The following is a 10,961-nucleotide window of genomic DNA, read 5'->3' as shown; positions in this document are numbered from 1 at the left end:
CTTCTTATTTTAAGTTGATAAGTATTGTGGGCGGAGTCAAGAATAGTAAAACAGTCTGAATTAGATGTGTTTTGACATTTAACAGAGTTTTGAAGATGTTGAAATATGTGTGATGACTTGTCCCAAACTAAATGCTCCTTTGCTTGGGGAAATCAGTCACTGAACAAACAACTCATTACAATATCACTCTCTCATTCTAATTCATTCTAATTCCTATATACATGACTTACCATAGTATTCTTAACCTCTATATACATGACTTACCTTAATATATTTGCTTGTTTCGTCTTATACCTGACCGGTAGTATTTAAACCATTAGTAGCATAAGCGTTATTACCTGATGATGACGTGGGACACGTCGAAACATGTCATTCCTAAGTTTTATTTCCTTCAGTAGATGAATTATTGCAATTGTATTATATATTTTTAATGTTAAACTTCAATTTGTATTTTATTTTAAATTGCAATAAAGTGTTATCGTACTATCGTGAATAATAATATCCAAATTAGAGTACCTTCAACAGTGACAGTAAAGCTGCAGCGATCATTGGAGTTACCACTTGAATCTGATGCATTGTACTGCACTGTTGTGTCACCAATCACAAACATATTGTCACCAGAGGTGTAGTCAGACTCTGGTTCTGGTGTCTCTCCAGAGTTATCAGTAGCTGTTGGCTCCGTCCATGTGACATTGATAGCAACTGGTTGTCCATGTGTTGTGTTTACTATTATATCCATTGGACAATCAACAATCTCAGGGTTTTCTTGATCTTCAAAAAAAAGAAATAAATAAACTGAAAATATCATCTAAGAAATATTTTATTTTATCCTTACAAGTCTAGACAAACAGCAATACAGTAACATTGTTACAATCTAATGTGATCAAATAATCGTAATTGTGGAGTTATGAACGTATAGGATGAGGAAGTTGGTTCAACATGGGAACAATTCGATTGAAGAAGAGTCTTAGTCTGCAAGTTTTAGTTTTGCAATGTTTGTCAACAAGTTTGAGACAGTCAAAATTGCATAACTTGGAGACAAGGGAGTTATTAAATGCAAAAAAAAAAAAAATCACCAAAATCCAAATCATATTAACCAAAAATAACATTTTTTTTAAATTGGTTAAATAGATAAATAAATTGTGTAATTGTATATTCGTATTACAGTTGAAAGTCCTTGATACTTTGAATGAATTTTTTATATATTTTTCAAATAATATAATTTCCTGTGGTATTTTTTCTCAACATTGTTATCTATTGTTTTTAACAAAATATTTTAGACCGAAATAAAAATACTACAGCATGTATTATACGTCACTATAACTTAGTAGGGCCTATTAGCCTACCCTCAATTTGTATTTTGACATAGCATGTAGCTTCATTTCCTGTAGGAGATCCATTGTCAGTGAAGACATATTCAATTATAGTTTCTCCAATTGGAAATACACCAGTAGTCTCAAAAACATCATAAGCTGCATCAAGTGTCATGGCAGCTGGATCAATGTCTGTATAGTTGGTTGAGAACATGGCAACTTGAACATTATCAGTGACATTAAGGTTGTAGCTGACGGTGCCATTTGGTTTTCCCTCATCAGTCACACCAGTATTAACTAGTGATGGACAACTTGGAACAGGTGGTTCTTTGTCTGGAAATAAGAATATTTTTAATAATTGACGTATTGTACATTAATAACTGTTAATTATTTGATAATAACAATAATAGTATAATAATAATACATGGCATTTATAAGGTGCTTTACTTAATAATAATAATAATAATAACAACAACAACAACAACAACAGCAGGAGCAACAGCACCAGCAACAATAAGGAATTTTCGATTTGAGTGGACGTGGACGGCTTTCACGTCCGCGCGAGTGGAAAATCCGAGCAGTCAACTGGTACTTGTCCACTGGTTATCTGAACGTTTCGATTTAAGTGAACGTCCATGTTGACACGTCAGTGAACTTATGACCTTGTGATGATCTGGGGTTTCCCCATGTTCGCGCGCGCTACTCGAATACACTGGCCGTGGTATCTTACTCAACACTCAGGTACTGACTGTAGTCTACGCAGCTCAACATGGCAAATCTTCATCGACTTCGCGAATCCCTTTGGTATATCCATGGGGTATTCAGGGCAGGGAGTTGTAAAAACATAAATCTTCCTGTTGAGGGTGCACCTCTCCTTCTTTGTACAATATAGGATTTTTTTTTTTAACATATCACTGAAAAATTATTTCCTTTTTCCTGGATACGCCCGGCCTGACTGAAGGCTGGCTGGCGGCCTCGCCTAGACCTAGCCTAGCTTAGGCTAGGCTCCCTTGGCTTAGCTAATAGGCTGATTAAATTACCTAATTATCCACTGTAAATATTAAATGCCATATTAAATAGGCATATTTAATATCCCGCTTTTCGCCCTAACCTCCAGCTCTCCCGCCACTAGCCTAAAATCTCCAGCTTTTCTAATAATCTCAAGATTTTTTATTAAAACCCACAATTTAATACAAAAATATCCAAAACGTGACAATTCTGTAGTTTTACAAGGCATATAAAATCTACGAAAGTTCTATCGCTTCGCGAAAATACATGCCGTTCCGATAGTAAACAATGTATTCGTGTAAAATTAACACTGGTGGCGCTGTACACATTACGTCATTTCTATTTTAACTTTACGACCGCGATCATGCATATCAATACTTTCAGCGAACCAGAATCCACGATGGTTTTACCGGCGAAAATAGGGTCTTGGCTGCGCTTATCATCATCGATGCATCATTCAAATCCAAAATGTCGGACAGTGATGTTTCAAGCTATAGAATTTTATTTTTCAAAAAATGTTAGTATATATTACCCCATTTTTAAGATTTAATTTGAGCACTAGAGATATGCTCAGAGTGCACCAGAGAGAGCATCTAGGCCTAAAAATTTCCGGCGCCCTAGGCGGGCCCTCGACCCACGCCTAAATTGTTTCGTTCCTGTGCAAATCTCCATCCACAGCCAAACTCAAACTTGGCATGTATGCTATAGGCCTAGGGCCTAGGCTTTTGTGGGGTTAGGTTTATACTGTGTAGGCCTAGCTAGGTTAATGATCAAAAGTACAGTACAAGCATATCCTTCAATTGTAAAAACAATATTAATCATACTTATATTCTTCCAAATTCTATGTCAAACACATCCATGAATCCTTCAATGTAAAAATAAATCCAAAGCTTCGTTTTATAAATAAAACTGTAACGTTTTGTACTACTGTAGCATACATGCTGTACCAATAATGTCTCTGCACTGAATGAACTTGAAACTGTTGCTACGCTGTGTATCACATTTAGCGCTTTTTAACAAATTATAACATTGTTACAATTTATTGTTGTGTTCCTCCCCTATACTATAAGCTATAGTAAACATCTTATTATTCAGGGATCAACTAAATAAACTTCCTCAATTTCTTTATATTGCAAAAAACAAACCATACTGTAAAATGTAACTATTTTATGCATCAATATGATTTTAAAAATTTATTTTAAATTTGTTCAATTTTTTTTACACTGTTCTTTCAGGCCTATTGTTTTTTTTTAATTTGTCATCATCTTCTGGCTTTATTCCACTCCAATTATTATTGTATAATTATTATTTTTATTCATTTTACCCTCCTATATTATTAAAAGTGGACCAAATAATTTGCTCTTGGTTGGGTTTTGGAAATATTATTTTGTTCAGCAATAAAATTAATATTTATCATTCTTCTAAACTATTTGTTCAGGCCTTAAAAAAGAGTTCGAGCCATCGGGAATGAAAAATGATTGTGAAGTTGTGCAGGAGTGGGCAAAAAGTATGTTTATTGGGTGACTTCGTTGACACCTAGCGGAGATCCAATTGAAATGTTTGGGAAGTTTATGAGCTTAAAGAATCATATTCAAAACATATATACTGGGCATTCAGAGCACTTCCCAAATTGCTTTCATCCTCCCATAAAAATAGGAAGAAATGGCGAAAAAACCCAGTTATAAAATATAAGCCTATAGCAGAGGTAATCTAGTTGTGTAGCAGTGGGAAGAAGACACACAACTCTCCATTCCACAACTCAGTTCTCCACCACCACCTGTTCGTTCAGCATTTAGCATACCCGAGAAAGATGTAGCAATAGCTAAACATCTTTCAAGATTTAGCAGTCTCACGTAAACAAGAATCTCAAACCAAAAGGCTCTTTTCAGAGCCATTATTTAACAAAAGAGAAGCAGTTGTATAGTCTGCATTTTTTTAAATTTTTTTTATTTCATTCAATTTGTTCACTCACATACACATACATAATACTGTACAATAACCAAAAAAAACTTGATAGTAAAAGAAATAAGAATAATATTACATTAAATAATAAGTGTATAGACATTAAGAGGCCAAAATAAGTTTAGAATCAAACTTTAAACCATGACTACCAGTTAAAATTATATTAGGCATACATCAATAAAATATTATAAATACAATTTAATAATAAATAAATAAAGTTGAATTAAGGCAGTGTGTCAATTATTCATTAATTTGACCAAAATGTCAAGTTTACAAACAAGCACATAGCAATTAAAACACTACACACTACAGTAAGTCTAATGAAGATAAGCCTATCCAATAGTGACGTTAAAGGGTCAAAACCAGGACATAACTCCGACTTTAGATTGACAATGATTGAAAAATGTTAAATACAGGCACAATGTATACATCCAGTTAGAGTCCAGTTAGAATATGTAATTATGTATCAAATTGATATATTATTATTACTGTACTATTATTATTATTATTATTATTATCATATACATACATACATACATACAAATATATATTTGTATATTTTCTTATAAGTCATATAATTCAGCTTGTCAGACGGTCTTTAAGGCACAATGCTACACCACCTTTGTTAGACCCACTCTTAAATATGCCTCTGCCGCTTTGGCTCCTCACACACAAGCCAATATCAATATACCTGTATATATACAGTATACACTTTTGTATTAACAAAATAACATTATTTAATTCAAGATTTGAAAAGGATGACATTTATCAATGATGTTTTAAGAATTCCGCATGAAGGGCGATGCAAAAATGGATCCGTATTTGATAGAATCGAGGCATTTTGTATGTTTTTTTTATCGTTTTGCGTATCATGTCGATATACAGACATGGTTCCAAACTTCCGTCGGTCATAACAGAGTTGTTTTTGGCAACGGGCAAAATCGTGGACATCATTATTTACGACAATTGTAACCATCTTTTGGAAACTCTCCAACAGCCATGACTTGCTCCAGATAAGCTTCAAGAATTTTGTAATGTTATTCAAACTAAGGGCGCACCACTCAACAACTGTTGGGGGGGGGGGGTTCATATATGGGACTGTTCGACCCGTTTGTAGACCTGTACAGTCGCAAAGAATTATGTAAAATGGACATAAAAGAATTTATGGTAATAAATTTCAGTCTGTTGTCGCTCCGAATGGATTAATCGCAAACCTTGGCTCTTCGAATTATATTTGTAGCTAAAAATATTTGAATTGAGCATCTCTTTTACTAAATCATTGTTCATTTCTTCACCCCATCTAAATAGGAAAAAATAAATTTTAATTCATTGAAAATTATTATAAATGGCATTTGTTGATAAAGTTTACTCAAGAATAAAGTTCCATTATTGCATTAATCAACATGACATTACATAGATTTGATGTGAGGGGCTAAGTATTTGAGGTCATCATAATAGTACTCATTTTTAAGAGATACATTAAGTCCTCATTTTATTAGTAGAAAAAAAGAAATAAAAAATTAAGATGTTTTTATGGTGCAAAGTAACAAAAACTTGATCTGCTGATGTGGTCAATGGTGCTACTGAAATTAATAAAATTATACATTGATTGAAATATTATTTGTATTTATTATTTTATATTATTATTTTATATTATTATTTTATATTATTATTGTTTATTATTATTTAATATTATTATTATTAACAGTGTTATTGTTGTTGTTGTTGTTATTATTATTATTTTTAATATTTGGTTACTTTATTATTTTTGCTATTTATTATTATTGATATTATGAATTTTTACTATTATCTATTTGGGTTTATTACAAACAAGTAGTTTTGCCTGCCATGGTGTCCGTATTCTAAGACAAGATCAATAAGGTTGGAAAACTTACCAGTACAAATCAGCTTATCTTGAAAATCTACAACAATGGGTATTGCTCCTGGTGTTTGTTGTCCATCTGAAACAGATACAGTAAATGTGTACAAAACTGGTAAAAAGATAGACTCAAAATGTGTGTTGTAAAATTGCATGATGGTATTACAGTATTAACAAAAAAAAAAGAGAAAGAAAAAGAAATCTCTACCCAAAACACACACCCAAAAAAACGAACATACCTAGGCCTCAGGCATCTATAAAATATCTAGACCTAAATAAAACAGCACATTACTAAAATCCAATTTAACAAAAAAGTAGTAATACTAATATAGGCCTTAACTTACATGCAAAAAGCTGTTGGATAGAATTGATTCCGGAACTTGCAGTTGTAGTGGGTAGAGTACTATTGAACGTTAATAATCTGAAAAAGTAAAATCAATGAATATTTACTAACTTAGGTACAGTATGCCATTTATTTTTTAGGCCCTAGCCTAGCCTTAGGCCATGCCTAATTTTATAGGAATAATAAATAGCCCGATGCATCTGCTTTTTCGTATCTAATTTATTTTTATATTTTTTCTTCAATCCATATATTCTTGTAGGGCTTTATGTCTTTATGGTAGTAGTAGTAATAGTACAGTAGTAGTAGTAGTATGTAGGATACTAGGCCTAGACCTACATAGGCCTAATATATAGACTTAGCCTAGGCCTATACTACTAGGCCTAGGCTAGGCCTTTATTTATATAGGCCTAGGCCTACACTATATTAATTAGGCCTAGCCTATGTGTGGGCGTTCGCGAAGTTTAGATATGAATGATCAAAGCCTTACGTTATTTTTACTCTATGAAAGCAAACAAAAATAAAAGTGATAGGCCTACCTATACCATTATCAATCATTGAAACAAAAGTAATCATATTCATATATAACGTTTAAACTTACAATTTTCTAGCCATATTTTCTTGGTGAACAACAGAGCCCAGCAAGATATTCGCGAGCTTGAAAACGAATCTATCTAGTGTTGGCATGATCGACTGCCAATTGACGTACTGTGATTGGTCAGAAGTGTATGTCTGTTGTGACGACGGATTCCCGGCTGATTTCACGTCCTCTACGAATGAACTCGACGAAACCCAATATAATTACGCATGCGCATATGCCTTACAATAACGTCATACCGTTCCAAGTAACTCGTCGTCGCAGATCTAAAACTCGCTAGTGTCAGAGAGCGAACGTCAAAACGCTGCTGAACACGTTCTCATCAGAATTCGACACCAAATTTTTTGATTATCACTCAGATGCTACCAGCTTAGCTATGAGGCCAACCCAGCTAAAAATATTACGTTCTTAGAATGTTGTAATAACGTTACAGTTTGGTGATAAAAACGTTATTTTGTAGAACCATATGTACGTACCTATAACCTAATTTCACAACGTTTGAACGTTTTTACTACGTTGTGTGAAGGTTATTATGTGACATACCTAACCACAACATTCGCGAAAGTTACAAGAACGTTTTGTGTTTTCTGGGAAGTTGGTAACTGTCTTAGATCTTTTTAAATATAAAATTTTATTAAATATTATTATTATAATATTAAATTTACCAATAAAGTTTGTTTTAAAAAAAATAACAAAATGTGGTAATGATTTTTTACAAACCCTTAACAACAATTGTAAATGAGCAATTATTTTTGTTGCCTGAGGGGTCAGATACAGTATACACAACAGTATAATTCTCTGTTACATTGAAGATATCTCCACTGAAGTGTGATGGATCGGAGAGACTTGTTTCGCCACTATTATCACTGACATCAGGTATGTTCCAAAATACAGCTGCAAACATTTTTCCAACATCGGTGTTTACTACCCAAGCATCGGGGGAGAGGCTGGAATAATAATTTGAGGAATTTTTTGGGCATGTGATGTTTGGATTTTCCATATCTATTATTGAAAATTAAAGGATTTTCTGGGCAACTAGGATAAGTTGGAACTCCCGTATCTAAGTATAAAAACAAATAAACATAACTAATGCTCATTGATTACAGTATTGTAAACTGCCACTTGGTATTCATACATATGAGTATAATACTGCACGATGATCGGTATTTCTAAACGTCGTGAAATGACTTATAGATTATAATATAATAAATCGGTTAGTGCCTATTGTGTGATTCTAAGCCTGGTATGCCACACTGAGGCCGAGTTAAGGAATAATTTTCCGATGTTGGCTTTCACTCCTTTGCTGAATGGTAAGTTGTACCAGATTATTTGCTGTCTCTTATACACATCTAGATGTGTATAAGAGACAGCCTCTAGATACGCCACTGCCCAATATCACCTATAAAATACCTTGAACTGTAATGTAAAATTCGCCTGTCACATTGTTTCCAGATGGGTCTGCAACAGTTACTGCTACTTCGCTGAGGCCTATGGGGAAGTTGTAAGATGGGCTATTAAATGAAGTTCCATTTGTTTCATAAGAAAATAGAACAATTCCAGAATTATCTGTTGCATTTGGAGCTGTCCAATTGACAACAGCAGTAGGCTGACCAAAATCAGTATTGGCTGTCATGTTTTCAGGATAGGAATATACAACAGGATCTCCAGTATCTGAATCAAAATAAAGAATTACTCTATTATGATCAATATTGTATTAAATTATTAAATGCATTTTGCTAAGCGAAATTAGTGGGGACCTGTTAATGGTGGATTGAAGTATTTCTCTTGGGCAGGTCACAGTGAGTTGTAAATCTGCAAGTATTCCAGTTTCTAGTGGTATTCCTTAGGGTAGTGTGCTAGGTTCAGTGCTATTTTACATTTTTATAAATGACCTCTCTGATGGTATTGAATCTCGCGTAAAAATTTTTTGCAGACGACTGAAAAATGTTTAGAAAAGTTAGCAATCACACAGATGCTAATGAATTACAAAACGATATCGACAAGCTTCCTGATTGGTCATTACTATCTCAATTGCCATTTAATATAAACAAATGCAACGATAATCACTTTGGAAGAAAGAACCAGAATCACCAATATTGTATGGGCATAGGCCAGTATAGGTACATTTTGCAAACTGTCGATAAAATTATGGATTATGAATTTTAAGACAATAAACTCAACTTCGACTCGCATATTTCTCAGGTTGCTCTTAAAGCTAATAAAAAAATTGGGGTTGATCAAACTTTCTTTTCAATACTTGGATAGGAAATCTTTTTTTCACATATACAAAGCGATAATTAGACCATCCCTAGAATACTGCAATCAAGTGTGGCAACATATTTTTCATAAAGATTGTGACAAGTTGGAAAAAGTTCAGCAACGAGCTTACAATGGTTCGAAAGATTTGATCGAACACCTATGAATCACGTCTACGCATGTTAAATATTCCCATCCTACATTTAAGAAGATTGAGGTCGGTATAAATGAATGATTCAATTAAAGAATTTGATAAAATCAAAAGCACCCAAATTTTTTTAGGACAAGAGGTCATTAATTGAAATTGGCAAAAGGTTTTGCTAGGCTCAGAATCCGTCAGAAATTTTTCTCAATTTACATTGTTCATTTATGGAACAACCTGCAAAAGAATATTATTGAGTCTGATACACTGAATACACTTGAATCTCGATTGGAAGTGCATTGGCGTCGTCGCCCGCTGAAGTTCACCCCATACGACCGATTAGAGGATTGTCACGTACAGAGGGTCACACATGCCTAAGGGCTTAATAAGTCTCAATATCAAGGTAGAAGTAATTTTAATTGTGTAGATTTGTATTCTACTTAATTCATTTTTAAGAAGTACTTAAGATTATTAACTTTCTTTTTCTCTCGTTAATAGTATAATTGGATAAGCCCATTTTAATAAGCTTCCACCACTCTCATTTCTATAAATATTACGGTATACTATATAAAAACATAAAATAATATTAATTAACATCAACAACTATATAAAGATGATTCACAAATTTTTGTTTTTTTTAAATTTATCTGATAGTATGTACATATTGCATACAGTAAGATTGATTTGATTATGGAAACAGCAATAAATGAATTTAAAACAACAAAAATATAAATTCTATATATTAGTTATATATTATTCTTACCTAATACTCGAATAGTTATATAACAGTAACCAGTGTTCCCACTCCCATCCGTCGCAGAGTATGTGAGCATACTGTCCCCAATTGGAAACATAGCACCGGATGTTTCATCCGGAAATGTCTGCATTGACTCTGATATATCATCAGCACTATTGTCCGTCGGAATAGGTGTGTCCCAGGTAGCGGTGGCCTGGTCAGAGTTACTCGTATTGAAAATTAAAGGATTTTCTGGGCAACTAGGATAAGTTGGAACTCCCGTATCTAAGTATAAAAACAAATAAACATAACTAATGCTCATTGATTACAGTATTGTAAACTGCCACTTGGTATTCATACATATGAGTATAATACTGCACGATGATCGGTATTTCTAAACGTCGTGAAATGACTTATAGATTATAATATAATAAATCGGTTAGTGCCTATTGTGTGATTCTAAGCCTGGTATGCCACACTGAGGCCGAGTTAAGGAATAATTTTCCGATGTTGGCTTTCACTCCTTTGCTGAATGGTAGGTTGTACCAGATTATTTGTCTGCTTCTATTTCTCTTTAGGGATTTTGGTTGTGAAGGCTGGTATTCCATTTGTGCTGGAATGCGCTGTTTTACAGAGCTTGTTCGTAGTCAGGGGTGGCATCCTGAAGGTTGCATTAGCATGAAACAGTCTGTAGAATGATTATACCTTGTTCTACAAGTTCTACCTT

The 10,961-nt window shown here is 33.6% G+C and overlaps 2 protein-coding genes and 1 long non-coding RNA gene across 3 annotated transcripts in view; all 3 read right to left on the bottom strand.

The window, feature by feature from the left end:
* LOC117113278 (hyalin-like) overlaps window positions 1–7,885 on the bottom strand; it is a gene marked incomplete at its 3' end in the record, with an annotated part of 27,321 nt that extends 19,436 nt beyond the window's left edge. Inside the window, exons 1-3 of the mRNA XM_033256578.1 lie at window positions 7,821–7,885; window positions 1,347–1,646; window positions 517–771 (exon numbers count right to left, since the gene is read on the bottom strand). Coding sequence (XP_033112469.1) covers window positions 517–771; window positions 1,347–1,527 — 436 coding nt within the window. The remainder of the gene's footprint in view (window positions 1–516; window positions 772–1,346; window positions 1,647–7,820) is intronic.
* Window positions 4,524–7,190, bottom strand: LOC117113271. Its single transcript, XR_004446173.1, has 4 exons — window positions 7,104–7,190; window positions 6,507–6,583; window positions 6,179–6,244; window positions 4,524–5,583 (listed from the first exon to the last, which is right to left on the bottom strand). It is a non-coding gene; the product is annotated as an uncharacterized LOC117113271 (long non-coding RNA).
* A 614-nt stretch (window positions 7,886–8,499) lies between the features above and the next one.
* Window positions 8,500–10,961, bottom strand: part of LOC117113252 (hyalin-like) — a 4,454-nt gene continuing 1,992 nt past the window's right edge. Inside the window, exons 3-4 of the mRNA XM_033256550.1 lie at window positions 10,262–10,519; window positions 8,500–8,771 (exon numbers count right to left, since the gene is read on the bottom strand). Coding sequence (XP_033112441.1) covers window positions 8,500–8,771; window positions 10,262–10,519 — 530 coding nt within the window. The remainder of the gene's footprint in view (window positions 8,772–10,261; window positions 10,520–10,961) is intronic.

Source organism: Anneissia japonica, unplaced genomic scaffold, assembly GCF_011630105.1.
Source record: "Anneissia japonica isolate Jap-2015-1 unplaced genomic scaffold, ASM1163010v1 scaffold287707_len98911_cov140, whole genome shotgun sequence".
NCBI classification, from domain to species: domain Eukaryota; kingdom Metazoa; phylum Echinodermata; class Crinoidea; order Comatulida; family Comatulidae; genus Anneissia; species Anneissia japonica.
Note: the sequence above shows the minus strand (reverse complement) of the source record. Positions and strands in the feature narration are given on the sequence as shown.